The sequence below is a fragment of the Tursiops truncatus genome, chromosome 20, assembly GCF_011762595.2.
Source record: "Tursiops truncatus isolate mTurTru1 chromosome 20, mTurTru1.mat.Y, whole genome shotgun sequence".
Classification (NCBI taxonomy): Eukaryota; Metazoa; Chordata; class Mammalia; order Artiodactyla; family Delphinidae; genus Tursiops; species Tursiops truncatus.
The window spans coordinates 32,431,457-32,447,896 of NC_047053.1; the positions used below are offsets into that span (position 1 = coordinate 32,431,457).

Below are 16,440 nucleotides of genomic sequence, written 5' to 3' on the forward strand. Positions count from 1 at the left end.
ATAAATCCAAGGAGAAACATGCCAAGACACATATTAATCAAACTATCAAAAATTAAATACAAAGAAAAAATATTAAAAGCAGCAAGGGAAAAACAACAAATAACATACAAGGGAATCCCCATAAGGTTAACAGCTGATATTTCAGCAGAAACTCTACAAGCCAGAAGGGAGTGGCAGGACATATTTAAAGTGATGAAAGGGAAAAAACTACAACCAAGATTACTCTACCCAGCAAGGATCTCACTCAGATTTGATGGAGAAATTAAAACTTTTACAGACAAGCAAAAGCTAAGAGAATTCAGAACCAGCAAACCAGCTTTACAACAAATGCTAAAGGAACTTCTCTAGGCAGGAAACACAAGATAAGGAAAAGACCTACAATAACAAACCCAAAACAATTAAGAAAATGGTAATAGGATCATACGTATTGATAATTACCTTAAATGTGAATGGATTAAATGCTCCAACCAAAAGATATTGACTGGCTGAATGGATACAAAAACAAGACCCATATATATGCTGTCTACAAGAGATCCACTTCAGACCTAGGGACACATACAGACTGAAAGTGAGGGGATGGAAAAAGATATTCCATGCAAATGGAAATCAAAAGAAAGATGGAGTAGCAATTCTCATATCAGACAAAATAGACTTTAAAACAAAGACTATTACAACAGACAAAGAAGGACACTACATAATGATCAAGGGATCAATCCAAGAAGAAGATAGAACAATTGTAAATATTTATGCACCCAACATAGGAACACCTCAATACATAAGGCAAATACTAACAGCCATAAAAGGGGAAATTGACAGTAACACAATCATAGTAGGGGACTTTAACATGCCACTTTCACCAATGGACAGATCACCCAAAATGAAAATAAATAAGGAAACACAGCTTTAAATGATACATTAAACAACATGGACTTAATTGATATTTATAGGACATTCCATCCAAAAACAACAGAATACACTTTTATCTCAAGTGCTCATGGAACATTCTCTAGGATAGATCATATCTTGGGTCACAAATCAAGCCTTGGTAAATTTAAGAAAACTGAAATCGTATCAAGTGTCTTTTCTGACCACGCTATGAGACTAGATATCAATTACAGGAAAAAATCTGTAAACAATACAAACACATGGAGGCTAAACAATACACTACTTAATAACCAAGAGATCACTGAAGAAATCAAAGAAGAAATCAAAAAATACCTAGAAACAAATGACAATGAAAACACGACAACCCAAAACCTATGGGATGCAGCAAAAGAACTTCTAAGAGGGAAGTTTACAATCCTACCTTAAGAAACAAGAAACACCTCAAATAAACAACCTAACCTTACAGCTAAAGCAATTAGAGAAAGAAGAACGAAAAATCCCCAAAGTCAGCAGAAGAAAAGAAATCATAAAGATCAGATCAGAAATAAATAAAAAAGAAATGAAGGAAACGATAGCAAAGATCAATAAAACTAAAAGCTGGTTCTTTGAGAAGATAAACAAAATTGATAAACCATTAGCCACACTCATCAAGAAAAAAGGGAGAAGACTCAAATCAATAGAATTAGAAATGAAAAAGGAGACGTAACAACTGACACTGCAGAAATACAAAGGATCATGAGAGATTACTACAAGCAACTCTATGCCAATAAAATGGACAACCTGGAAGAAATGGACAAATTCTTAGAAATGCACAACCTTCCCAGACTGAACCAGGAATAAATAGAAAATATGCACAGACCAATCACAAGCACTGAAACTGAAACTGTGATTAAAAATCTTCCAACAAACAAAAGCCCAGGACCAGATGGCTTCACAGGCGAATTTTATCAAACACTTAGAGAAGAGCTAACACCTATCCTTCTCAAACTCTTCCAAAATATAGCAGAGGGAGGAACACTCCCAAACTCATTCTACGAGGCCACCATCACCCTGATACCAAAACCAGACAAAGATGTCACAAAAAAAGAAAACTACAGGCCAATATCACTGATGAACATAGATGCAAAAATCCTCAACAAAATACTAGCAAACAGAATCCAACAGCACATTAAAAGGATCATACACCATGATCAAGTGGGGTTTATCCCAGGAATGCAAGGATTCTTCAGTATACGCAAATCAATCAATGTGATACACCATATTAATAAATTGAAGGAGAAAAACCATATGATCATCTCAATCAATGCAGAGAAAGCTTTCGACAAAATTCAACGACTTATGATAAAAACCCTGCAGAAAGTAGGCATAGAGGGAACTTTCCTCAACATAACAAAAGCCATATATGAGAAACCCACAGCCAATATCGTCCTCGATGGTGAAAAACTGAAACCATTTCCACTAAGATCAGGAACAAGACAAGGTTGCCCACTCTCACCACTCTTATTCAACATAGTTTTGGAAGTTTTAGCCACAGCAATCAGAGAAGAAAAGGAAATAAAAGGAATCCAAATCGGAAAAGAAGAAGTAAAGCTGTCACTGTTTGCAGATGACATGATACATAGAGAATCCTAAAGATGCTACCAGAAAATTACTAGAGCTAATCAATGAATTTGGTAAAGTAGCAGGATACAAAATTAATGCACAGAAATCTCTTGCATTCCTATACACTAATGATGAAAAATCTGAAAGTGAAATTAAGAAAACATCCCCATTTACCACTGAAACCAAAAGAATAAAATACCTAGGAATAAATCTACCTAAGGAGACAAAAGACTTGTATGCAGAAAATTATAAGACACTTCTGAAAGAAATTAAAGATGATACAAACAGATGGAGAGATATACCATGTTCTTGGATTGGAAGAATCAACATTGTGAAAATGACTCTACTACCCAAAGCAATCTACAGATTGAATGCAATCCCTATCAAACAACCACTGGCATTTTTCACAGAACTAGAACAAAAAATTTCACAATTTGTATGGAAACACAAAAGACCCCGAAGAGCCAAAGCAATCTTGAGAAAGAAAAATAGAGCTGGAGGAATCAGGCCCCTGGACTTCAGACTATACTACAAAGCTACAGTAATCAAGACAGTGTGGTACTGGCACAAAAACAGAAATATAGATCAATGGAACAGGATAGAAAGCCCAGAGATAAACCCATGCACATATGGTCACCTTATCTTTGATAAAGGAGGCAAGAATGGAGAAAAGACAGCCTCTTCAATAAGTGGTGCTGGGAAAACTGGACAGCTACATGTAAAACAGTGAAATTAGAACAGTCCCTAACACCATACACAAAAATAAACTCAAAATGGATTAAAGACCTAAATGTAAGGCCAGACACTATCAACCTCTTAGAGGAAAACATAGGCAGAACACTCTATGACATAAATCACAGCAAGATCCTTTTTGACCCAGCTCCTAGAGAAATGGAAATAAAAACAAAAATAAACAAATGGGACTTAATGAAACTTAAAAGCTTTTTCACAGCAAAGGAAACCATAAACAAGTTGAAAAGACAACCCTCAGAATGGGAGAGAATATTTGCAAATGAAGCAACTGACAAAGGATTCATCTCCAAAATTTACAAGCAGCTCATACAGCTCAATATCAAAACAACAAACACCCCAATCCAAAAATGGGCAGAAGACCTAAATAGACATTTCTCCAAAGAAGATATACAGATTGCCAACAAACACATGAAAGGATGCCCAACATCATTAATCATTAGAGAAATGCAAATCAAAACTACAATGCGATATCATCTCATACTAGTCAGAATGGCCATCATCAAAAAATCTACAAGCAATAAATGCTGTAGAGGGTGTGGAGAAAAGGGAACCCTCATACACTGTTGGTAGGAATGTAAATTGATACAGCCACTATGGAGAACAGTATGGAGGTTCCTTAAAAAACTAAAAATAGAACTACCATACGACCCAGCAATCCCACTACTGGGCATATACCCTGAGAAAACCATAATTCAAAAAGAGTCATGGGGTCTTCCCTGGTGGCGCAGTGGTTGAGAGTCCGCCTGCCGATGCAGGGGACACAGGTTCGTGCCCTGGTCTGGGAAGATCCCACATGCTGCGGAGCAGCTGGGCCCGTGAGCCATGGCCGCTGAGCCTGCGCGTCCGGAGCCTGTGCTCCGCAACAGGAGAGGTCACAACAGCGAGAGGCCCGCGTACACCAAAAAAAAAAAAAAAAAAAAAAAGAGTCATGTACCACAATGTTCATTGCAGCTCTATTTATAATAGCCAGGACATGGAAGCAACCTAAGTGTCCATCGACAGATGAATGGATAAAGAAGCTGTGGCACATATATACAATGGAATATTACTCAGCCATAAAAAGAAACAAAATTTAGTTATTTGTAGTGAGGTGGATGGACCTAGAGTCTGTCATACAGAGTAAAGTAAGTCAGAAAGAGAAAAACAAATACCGTATGCTAACACAAATATATGGAATCTAAAAAAAAAAAAAAAAAAGGTCATGAAGAACCTAGGGGCAAGGTGGGAATAAAGACGCAGATCTACCAGAGAATGGACTTGAGGACACGGGGAGGGGGAAGGGTAAGCTGGGACAACGTGAGAAAGTGGTAGTATATATACGGACATATATACACTACCAAATGTAAAATAGACAGCTAGTGGGAAGCAGTCGCATAGCACAGGGAGATCAGCTCGGTGCTTTGTGACCAGCCAGAAGGATGGGATAGGGAGGGTGGGAGGGAGGGAGACGCAAGAGGGAAGAGATATGGGGACATATGTATATGTATAACTGATTCACTTTGTTATAAAGCAGAAACTAACACACTATTGTAAAGCAATTATACTCCAATAAAAATGTTAAAAAAAAATAATGGAAAGGTGTTGACAACATACTGAATCACTTACTGTACCTAAAAGTTAAAACATTAGAAAAATGTTTATGCAACTGTCTATGCAAACAAACAGAAACCTGAAGGCCTAAAAGCCACTGATCTCAAACAGAAGAGCAACATGGATAAATAATCATATTTAGATTTCTAAATGATGATTTCTGTGGAAAAGCAATAGTATGTTATATTGCAAAATGTCAAATTATGTGCCCCTGCCTAAAAAGCTTTTCAGCAGTTGAAGACCTGGATCTAATATAAGAACATGAAGTCATGCGTGGCACAGGTGCACTCAGCTGTAATAAATCAGGTTTAGCACAGGCAAAAAGAAATATTGTTAAGCAGGTGTGTACTGGGAGGAAATGGTAGAAGCTGAAGTTTAAGGTGGACAAAGGGGAAGGAAGTTTGAAGACTGAAAGTAGGAATACACTAGGAATAACCAAGAAAGCATGCGAGTAAGGAGTCTTAATTCTCTTATTTATACTTAGGCTTCTCATTGTGGATGGCCTCTTTCTCAATTATTAAATACAGTGTTAACTATATTCAACTCTTTTCTACCTGTTTCCGTGCTGAGAATTTGATTTTGAAGAAGCAGGCAACTCTTGGAAATCACTGAATGAGTCATCAAGGGATCCTGACTTGGAAGCATCTTGAAAATCCTGGAAGTCATCTTCTTCTGGTTTGACAACCTAGGTTTACAGAGGACATTGAAATAGAAAACGTCTTATGATAAAAAGGTAAAGAACAAATCTTCAACTGTCCACCTCAAAGACTACTTTTTTTTTTTTTTCAAAAACTACTTTTTTTTTTTTTTGCGGTACGTGGGCCTCTCACTGCTGTGGCCTCTCCCGTTGCGGAACACAGGCTCCGGACGCGCAGGCTCAGCGGCCATGGCTCACGGGCCTTAGCCGCTCCGCGGCATGTGGGATCCTCCCGGACCGGAGCACGAACCCGTGTCCCCTGCATCGGCAGGCGGACTCCCAACCACTGCGCCACCAGGGAAGCCCTCAAAAACTACTTTTTAACTCTTCCCATTTAAGTACAAACACCTAATTTTAGAAGAACACCCTTTAGACAAAAACATCAACTCAAGTGCTTAAGGCAGGAATGCTGCCTAATATTTTAAAATGCTCTGTTGTACAAACGGTAAAAGACTGGTTTAAACAGTTAATTTATATAATTTTTAAATAGCTGAATCACATTTAATGGATTACTGAGAAACTGCCATCTTTATAAAACATTTTAATCATGTCTGTAAATTACAGAAGTGATACAAGTTTAACTCATCACATACATGTATAAGGAAATCGTGAACACGTACTCCTAATCCCATGCTTAGGAAGTGAGCACTGTTAACAGTTCATTTGTTTTATAGAAAAACGAGCTTATATTATATTGTTCTGCACTTTAAAAAAATGTAATTACAGAACATGGACATATTTTCATGCAGTACATGTACATCTACTGGCATTCATTTTAATAATCTAATAGTTTACCACTGTAGAGATAAGCCAAAATTTATTTAACCTTTCTTCTTCTGATGGATATGCAGCTATTCCTAATTTTTTACTCTAACAAACAATGCTACAACAAATATCCTTGTATATTTTTGCTAATTTGAGTTACTAAGTTCTGTGAGACTCCTAATCGAGTGACTGCTGGGTCAGAAGACATGAACATTTAGAATTTTGATAGCTATTGCCAAATGTGCCTTCCAAAAAGGCTGTACCAAAAAGCCCTTTTCCCTACATTTTTACTGACACTGAATATATGTTTAAAACGTTTTTTGCTAACCTGAGAAGTGAAAAATAAACTGAAGCATCTTAATTTCAGGTTTAGCAGCTTCCTCAAAAGACATAGCCTAAGGATATAATTAGCTTTATTAAGCTTGATGTTTAAGACATATATGATAAAGAACTATAAACTTTTAGCCAAAATTCAAGTATCTTAAGGCTTAAGAAATTTTTTTTTAAATAATGAAAAATTAAATGTTGTATTGTTTTAATACTGCTTAATTTTCACCTCCAGTGTCCATCATAATCCAGCACCTTTTCTGCATTCATGGGAAAAAAAAAGTTGCCTGGATTCATTTTCCAGGGATAACTCAGAATATGCACAGCCTCTCCATTTTGCATAGCCTCTCCATTTACCTGATTTGCAGGGTAAGTTGACATGAAGCCACTGGGAGTCTGGGCTGCAGCTCCCCCGACTGGTCCAACAAGATTAATGCCCATGACTGGCTGTCCAAGGGTGAGGGGCATGGAGCCTGCAGGGCCTGAAGGCATCCCAGTTGGCTGACTCACAGCAGTAGGCAAAGTCATAGGAAAGCCACTTAAAGTTGGAACAGGAGCCGCTGGAAACTGATTTAAAGCATCGGGACTCATGGCAGGAACACCCCTCTACATAGAACAGGAGGAAAATGGAAACACTTTAGGAAATTGCAAACCACATACAACCCAAATCTGGCAAAGAGAGACCTAACTGTAAAATCTGCAGCCCTGGTATGTTTCCACTCTGACTCTCCCAAAACTCAGGAATTTGACACAAGAAAATAAGTTATGAGGTTAATGTGAATCTAATATTTAGCAAAGAAATGGCCAACACATACCAATTCTGACATTTTCACTCTGACAAGTTTGGTTAATTCGCTACAATCAAATCATTTACAATGATTTTGTAATATGAGAAAAACTGCTGCCAGACCGAGTATACTTTATCTGTATCTAAGGAATTTTAGACAAGGACTTCAAAGGACAGAGAGTAATTTCATCTATTACTAACTAACTTTCAAGTTCAGAAGGGTTACAGTTAGGTCAGAGAATGTTAATATATTCAAGTCTTTAAACAAAGGAATATTTTGCTAGTATGCACATCATATAAAATGCACATTTTTGAAGAACTGTATCCTGAAAATAATCTAAATTTTAAAGTCCAAGGAGTTCTGCAAGGTTGTAGAAAAAAGGATTCATATTCTCTCAGTTTATATTGGAAAGTAATTTGACCTAACCTTAGAAACAATGTCTACCTGTGTTACTGCTATCATGGCGAGAACAGTATAAAGTTCTTCTTTAGTAAGTTTGCCAGGTGTGGTTCGATTAGCTAAGGCCCATATCTGTCCAAGAGTTTCCCTGGGAAGTCCGGATGACATCAGGATGGGATAAAGTTTAGCAGTATCTATTCCAGTCGGAGTCATTGTGGTTTCTAAAATTTTCTTATATGCATCTATTAAAGGAAAGACCAGATTACAAATGTAAACATATTACAAGTGATTCATCTTTTTTGTTGTCATTGCCGCTTATACAAGAATAAACTTAAATCAAACTGCTTTAAGAGAACTGGAGCCACATCAAGGGTTTAAACTGCTGTAAAGATATTCAAGTGGAAATATCCAGCAGACAATTAGGGTCTGGAGCTTAGAAGAGGTTGGAGTTTGGCCCTACAGACAAAGATTTGGGGTTAAAGGTAAGAGAAAGTCTTATAATTCATTAGTAGATAGGAAAAATAAGATGGAGGTGGTATAAGCAGATGTTTTGGACTTTAAAAAAGAAGTTGTAGAGTAATGATGGTGGGACTAATTTGAAAATAGCAGTGGGAAGCAAGAATTATACCAATATCACCTTTCTCTTGTCCCAGTGAATTAGAGGCTATTAGAGGAAACATCATTGGGTAAGGTGCTTTGGGAACACAGCCTTCAGAGAAAGACAGGGTTTCAGTTAGATGGCGGAAAGTGTCTGAAAAAAGGAAGGGACCGTTGGGGAGTTTTTCACTATAAAATGGCCTTTCCAAAGGACAAAGTGGGAAAGGCTGTTAGGGATAGGGTTGCCACATAAAATACAGGACGCCTATTATTGCATGGGGTATACTTATACTAAACAACTATTTGCTGTTTCTCTGAAATTCAGATTTAACTGGATGTTCTGTACGCTTATTTGCTAAATCTGGCAAGCCTAGTTAGAGGAGTTTGGGGGATGAAAGTAGGGCTAAGGCAGACAGAGAAAAACGCTTAAAGCAAAAATTTTACATCTAGCATTTAGATATGGATTACAGTTAGTAGGCTGACCATAAGAACACATATTTTGGCTAGGAAATTATGTGTACGTGTATGTTTGGAGGGAGAAGGGAGAAAGAAATACAAGCTGGCAAAAAAGGGACAGAATCCCAAAATATACCAAGATCTAGATTTTGTTTGTTTGGCTTGTAGACAGAGAGGAAGAAGAAAAGATGCAATCTGTCTAACGGGCAGTTGGGAGGAAATCAATTATCTTTATGTACAACTGAAGTCCCCTGTGGTTTTGGGAAATGAGCCTTTCAATTTGTGATTATGGGATTCTGAGGAAAAGCAGACATTAATAATTTCTTCCCCCAAAAAGTTGAGCTACAGGGATCTTGCATGAGTTTTATTTAAATTAAGTGTAGAACCAACCTAGATCAAGTCTATGACCAACAAAGAGAGCTAAAGATCAAAGTTACCTTTAGTTTTTTAGGGGTTTGCAAAGCAAATTGAACAAGTTGCAATATACTAACTGTGATTAACATAATGCCATTGTAATAGCCATTATTCTATGCACATCAAACATGGCTTAAATACACCATTCCCTTGTGCCAATTGAATACTACGTCACAAAATGTGTACTTCAGTGATTTTTTAGCTCAGCAGTTAATAACATACATAAAGAAAAAAGTAAATAACATCTTCCAATGTAGGAAAAGATGCCACTTGGTCTTTTACTTCATATAGTTTTATATTGACAAAGTCAAAGAATATTTTGTAACTATATAAACGAATCACCAAGAGTTCAGAAAATGTTACTAAATATATTAGTACTATTCTTGATGTTATTAATAATCTGTGAAATAAATATTTGATAGTGTCTTTTAAAGCATAATAAATCTAAGAAAAGCTTTTAGATATAAAAGTATATGATGGTCAATAAAACATTAAAGCAAAACACGTCTTCATTTATATAGTTATTTCATACATGAGACAGTCTTTTTTTTTAATATTTATTTATTTATTTATTTGGCTGTGCCATGTCTTAGTTGCTGCATGTGGGATCTTTTTTCTTTAGCTGCAGCTTGTGAGATCTAGTTCCCTGACCAGGGATCGAACCCTGGCCCCCTACATTGAAAGCACGGAGTCTTAACCACTGGACCATGAGAGAAGTCCTTATGAGGCAGTCTTCAACACTAGATGTATTTAATTTTCTGTACTCTTTTAGAAAAAATAAGAAAAAGTTACAATTCCTTCTGCATATTCTGTAACCACAAGAGTAAATATTTATAACTACATTTACAACACTTAAAGTAAAGTATCCAGATAGGAATCTTGGACAAAAAAGCTCTTTTTACCTGGAACCAAACTTTCATTGTATATCCAAGGAGGCATTCTGGGCTGAACAGGATCCTGTGAGGGAAATACTCCCACACCTAAGAAGTTAAAGAACATTATCTAATGTATATACTGGTACATGTAGCAGATGGGGAAATCACACTGTGTCATGTTTTTTTTAATAAGAAGAGCACTGGAGACACTAAAAAAAAAAAGTCACCAATACAACTAAAATTTGGTTTCTAAGCAACTCTTGTACACCTATGTCCTAAGGTGTAAACTAAAAATAAACAAACAAAAAAACACCCCTAAGATGTACAAAATCAATATTCTGGATCATATGAGGCTTGATGCCAGTCACATATATTACAATTTAAAGACAAAAACATGAGAGATGATGGTTTAAAGATTACATACGCAAAACAAAAGAAAAAATGCCCAAGCTTGACTTGCAGCTTTTAATAACACTTCTTTGCAAAGTCTGATTTTTTAAAATCCTGAATATGACACTGCTGCCTTCGATGTATAGCATTTTTGTTTAAAATTTTTGTTTTTCACTTTGTCCTGTAAAATAGCCTCCAAAAGTTTGCCTCCTGGGCTGCCCACATTGTAATTCATCTCTGCAAGCTGAGTTTACAAAAATGTGGATCTAATTTAGGCAGCAGTGTGTACGATTAATTTCAGAGAAGCAAAACTATATTCTCATTGGTGACTTTTCCAGTTAAATTTTAACTTTTCAACCTTACAGAAGAACAGAAAGTTTGAGGGGGAAATAGTTTTTTTATAAAATAAAAGGAGAAGAAATTTTAAATCAGAAATGATTCCGATTAAAAAAACTGGTTATCGAAATTTTTTTAAAAGGAATAACAGCGTGTTTAAAGAATTCAGAGCAAAATTGTAGGGGTTAATTAGAGAAAGGAATGCATTAAATATATTTTAAGCAAAATTTTGATTAGCAAAATCAAGCAGCATTCATTTTAAGATTAATGCCTAAGGTGTTAGCATTTGAGCAACATTTGGTTAAATGAACTTTTCGCTGAATATTTCATGAGCTCACCACTCTCCTCAATGGACAGGTTTTGGTCTGAAGTCTTTTCTGCCTCTGCGGTAGTGGTACCACTTACACGTCCATCTACAGCACCCCCGTTATTGGCCGTTAAACTGGGATGGTTCTTACTGGAACCTGGGCCTAGGGCTTTGTGCCCAACTTCAGAAGTATTTAATTTAATTTGTTCCTGCCCCGATGCACTTATATCACAAGATACTAGGAGCTTCTCCTCCAAGGAAGGGCCTAAACAAACAGCATGAAGGATTATTTGTATATAACTGCAAGCTTCTAATTTTTCAACCATCCATCTCCACCCCCCAAATTCTAAAGGGAAGGCCCTGCCACATATAATATAAATTTTGAAATAATTCAAGTCCACGTATTTGTCTAGGGCTTGAGACACTTCAGCGATTTTAGAGAACTTAAACATCATTATCTACTTTGATTCTCAGGAATTCTGTGAGACAGTAGGTAGAATGGTAGCGGAAGGTGTACTACCTTAGAAATTTGGTGACCTATACAAGATACAGACACTTCTACTAACTATCGCCTATTTCTTCATCTGTCAACCGAGAACGTGTAGATGAGTACATGTCTGCTAAGATTCCTCTCAGCACTATTCTGTGCCTCAAGACACAGTAACTGCCTCCCGCCCCCACAAGTGATAAAACTGAGGTATAGAAATGTTTAAAGATTTGTCCAGGGACAAACTGGTAGTAAATGGAGAACCTGGGCTTCTGACCCCAACGTGCTTTATCACTGAAAGCACTTTCTAAAGCAGCTTTCCCTGGCTCATTACTCTTAAGAAAATGATGGTGGTGATTTCCCCAAACAAGAGGCATCTCCTGAAGAAATCAGTGTGTTCTTAAAGTTCTAAGGTGGTTTAAATAGGTCCTAATTTAGGAGCAGATGTTTCCAATCACTTTTCCAGAATGTGAAGCCCCCAGAATTAAAAAATCTATATTCTTAACTTTGGTGAATTTCAACAGTACTCATATATTCAGGCACATGTTTCTGTGCCAACATCACTGTATTATTCTACTTATATAAGTGAAATAAATTATCCTAGATTATTTAAAAAATACTTTCATTAACAGTCTAGTAGTTACCTGCTTTCTGCACATTGTATGAGGCTGAAGCAGTAGAGAAATAAGGAATTTGCCCAGGGACACCATGTAAGGCAACAGACACTGGACTCTGACCTGGAGGGATATACTGTGCTCCAGCCTTCTGAGCATGCAACTGGCCAAGTGGGGTGGTGGGGTGGAAAGACTGAAAAGGCTGGGAAGTGGAAGAAGACCCACATGTGGGAGCTTCACCAGGCCCCTGCATAAAGTCACTGAATTCTTCTTCATCAAGAAAGGCAGGTGATGGGGAGACAGTTTTAGCAGAATGAAATGATGTAGGATAATCTGCAAAATGGAAAACGGCAATGAAACACACACAGAAATGAAAATCAACAGGGGAAAAGAAATTAAGATGTAGTATAACCCCAAAAGAATATAATGAAACATGAATAGCGGAGGTGAATAAGAAATAACATGTAACAACGAACAGAATCATACAATGAATGCAAAACACTTTGATGTCTATTTACAATCAATTTTTTAGTCTTTTTTTTTTTTTTTGCTGTACGCAGGCCTCTCCCTGCTGTGGCCTCTCCCTGCTGTGGCCTCTCCCGTTGCGGAACACAGGCTCCGGACGCGCAGGCTCAGCGGCCATGGCTCACGGGCCCAGCCGCTCCACGGCATGTGGGATCTGCCCGGACTGGGGCACGAACCCGTGTCCCCTGCATCGGCGGGCGGACTCGCAACCACTGCGCCACCAGGGAAGCCCTAGTCTTTTTTTTTTTTAACATCTTTATTGGAGTATAATTGCTTTACAATGGTGTGTTACGTTTCTGTTGTGTATAACAGTGAATCAGCTATATGCATACATATATCCCCATATCCCCTCCCTCTTGCGCCTCCCTATCCCACCCTCTAGGTGGTCACAAAGCACCGAGCTGATCTCCCCATGCTATGCGGCTGCTTCCCACTAGCTATCTATTTTACATTTGGTAGTGTATATATGTCAATGCTACTCTCTCACTTCGTCCCAGCTTACCCTTTCCCCTCCCCGTGTCCTCAAGTCCATTCTCTACATCTGCGTCTTTATTCCTATCCTGCCCCTAGGTTCAGCAGAACCATTTTTTTTTAGATTCCATGTATATGTGCTAGCATACAGTATTTGCTTTTCTGACTTACTTCACTCTGTATGACAGACTCGAGGTCCATCCACCTCACTACAAATAACTCAATTTCATTTTTAGTCTTTTTAAAAAAGAGGTTTTATAGCTATTTTGCATTTCATTCAAAAACAGAAAAATGTAAAGCTCAAAATTTCTTTCCTTCTTTTATTAAGTTAGCACTTATTTTTTTCCCTTGAGACCACTAATAAGTTACATCAAAGTGGTGATTATTTTTGAAATCCAATTGATCTGTTTATCTGGATAATATTTTCTCAAACCAATATAAATAAGAGAACAAACCTATATGTTGCTGAATACATTTTAGACAGATATATACTGATGATTAAACTTCATTATGCCAGTAAAAAACAATGCATGATGCATACTTGTAATTTTTGATAAATCATGCCTAATCCATACACTTAGCATAGTTCATATTTCATATGAGGATGAAACTTACTGTGTGGGGAATAAAAATTACAAAGGCAACAAGAACATCAAACATATTACCAAAGTGATATTTTCTTGTGCAAAGCATCAAAATAAGGACATCATAAAGTGCTAAGTCAAATAACTCAACAGCCAATTTAAGAAAGTAAACCCTAAGAGCTATGTTTAAAAGATCTTTGCCTCTAAAAGATATAAACATCACTGTGGCTTTTTACCGTTAAATAGGAGATTCACTTATGTAATAAACCTTCTCTACAGGGATTATGTTTAATACTGGCTCATTAACAATACTATTATTGTTGCTTCTTCACATTTTTAACTTCTTTGTATTGCTTTAACATTTACTAAAGTCTAATGTCACAAGGAGCAGTCTTTTTTAAAAAAGGCTCTCATTTGAAAAATGGGGACACTATATGCTTCTCTTTTGGACCCTTCTCTTTTGGATCCATGAAATAAAGCCTGTAAGCATTAAAGTTCTATGAAAGATGCAAAATGAATATGCAAAATTACTGCCTTAATGAATTTCGTTTAAAAAAAGCCATGTCGTAATGAATCTCAACCCTCCCGATAATGGTTACTGAGACTGTGTATTTAAGCTCTCAATTTGGGTTCTCAGATCAGTACTGGTAGAAAATAGTAACAATGCAAAACTGACAGCTACTATGGATATACTAGCTGACTGTTTAGGCTAAACCAACTTGTTTTCTTTTCTTTCTTTTTTATTAGGCTAAAAATTTCTTTCCATTTGACTGGAATTATGTTAATTCTATGTGGTATATATTTTGGCTTAGAAACTCTTGTAGCTATATATATATATATATATATATATATAATTAATAAGAAGTATAAAAATTATGTGGTACAGTTTGTATATTCAATATTTTAAGGTAAACAGTCTATGGGCATTTATGCCTCTGGTGGTAAAAAGGCTGGAAACTTTTTACATACTTTAGGCCTAGGTTTAAGACCCTAGCTGGAGAAGCTCTGGAAATTCCTTGGGGAACATCAAAACGCCAATTTATTACTTAACAATGAAGATTTTAAACCATACCCAGTTGTCCAAAGGGGCCATTCTATATGGATAGAAAAGTATGTGACCTAACAATGACCATTCCTCTCTGCCGCCTTCTCCTTTATCTAATTAGGTTCCATGCTGGGTCCAGTTTTACCATTCCAACGACTATACTTAAATGACTTACTGACTAGCTTATTCAGCTTATAATTTTCATTTTTAGGTATGTTTTTCCTTTCTGAACTCATTCTGATTGCTAATATCCATTCCCTTTTCAATATCAGTATATATTTTACTTTGGGGCATATGTTTGTAACGATAATCTGAGTATATAATCTAGCAAGTGAAATTAATAGCACAGAGGCAAAGCTGTCCCAGAAAGTCAAGAACCCGTTACTGTGCCAATATTAGATTATGCCCTCCTGATATCACCTATAAAAGGTACCTATAAAAACTGTCAATGTAATACATGCCTGCAGAAAATAGCACTTGCTGAATGATTTATGAAAACTATTCACGTATTAATGGTATGTTATTCTTGAAATTAGCTGAGAATAAAATGTCAAAATATCAAATTTAAAAAAAGGATGTGGTAACAGTTATGTGAAGATAAGACTCATTTCAACTGCTAAATGTTTAAAACACATGCAAAAAAAACCCCAAAAATATCTCTTTACCCTGCTCTATTAGGTACTTTTCTTTTGCTTATTTGATGGTAAATGAAAATAAAAACTACAAAGGAATGTATTTTAAAAAATAAAATTTCACGAGAAATATTATTTAATCCATGACTTTTTTTAAATTGGAGTTTAGCTGCTTTACAATATTGTGTTATTTGATATTGTACAGCAAAGTGAATCAGCTATACATATATCCCCTATTTTTTGGATTTCCTTCTCATTTAGGTCACCACAGAGCACTGAGTAGAGTTCCCTATGCTATACGGTAGGTTCTCATTAGTTATCTATTTTATACATATAAATCCATGACTTTTTAAAGAAGTCATTTAGAAAATTTGTAAGTTTCATCACACTGAATAAAATATGAACTAGTACATCAAAAGTAAAACTATTTTAAAATAATGAGAATGAAATGGTAAACTCATTTATTACATTTGTTTTTAGTGAATGGATTTTACTAACGTTAACATATTCATTTATACAGAAGATTTACAAGTTGTCATACTGACATTTACTAGAAGACAAAGAGGTTTCTTCCCCCCAAGATTGTCTAGACCAGAGCTCTTAACCCACTGTAAATTTTAAAACATCCAAATCTGTACTTAGCTTGAAGGAGGAGTTCAACATTCACTCTCGGCACACACACATAATGGTCAATTAAACACACAGGGACTATAAGTCACCTTCCAACAAAAGAAAAATTTTAAATTAAAACTACCTGGTTTCTTAGGGTGTGATGCCGGAGTAGGATGCATCTTAGCGTCTCTGGAAAACCCATCTAAGTTTCCTTTTATGGCTTCCAAAGCATCATCTCTACTCTTCTCTCCTGTCTGGGAGACAATAAATGTATATATATTTCTTCACT

At 36.5% G+C, this 16,440-nt stretch overlaps 1 protein-coding gene across 9 annotated transcripts in view; it reads right to left on the minus strand.

Annotated features, from left to right (window-relative positions):
- The window catches only part of SYNRG (synergin gamma), a 92,801-nt gene that overhangs the window by 47,152 nt on the left and 29,209 nt on the right, over window positions 1-16,440 (minus strand). For 6 of the 9 annotated variants that reach the window (XM_073797155.1, XM_073797157.1, XM_073797158.1 and 3 more), the window contains exons 6-10: window positions 16,294-16,405; window positions 10,176-10,253; window positions 7,852-8,048; window positions 6,977-7,225; window positions 5,385-5,515 (exon numbers count right to left, since the gene is read on the minus strand). In XM_073797155.1, coding sequence (XP_073653256.1) covers window positions 5,385-5,515; window positions 6,977-7,225; window positions 7,852-8,048; window positions 10,176-10,253; window positions 16,294-16,405 — 767 coding nt within the window. Of the gene's footprint in view, window positions 1-5,384; window positions 5,516-6,976; window positions 7,226-7,851; window positions 8,049-10,175; window positions 10,254-11,212; window positions 11,447-12,312; window positions 12,616-16,293; window positions 16,406-16,440 lie in introns of all 9 variants that reach the window. The other 3 variants (XM_019945381.2, XM_019945380.2, XM_073797152.1) reach the window with 2 other exon arrangements.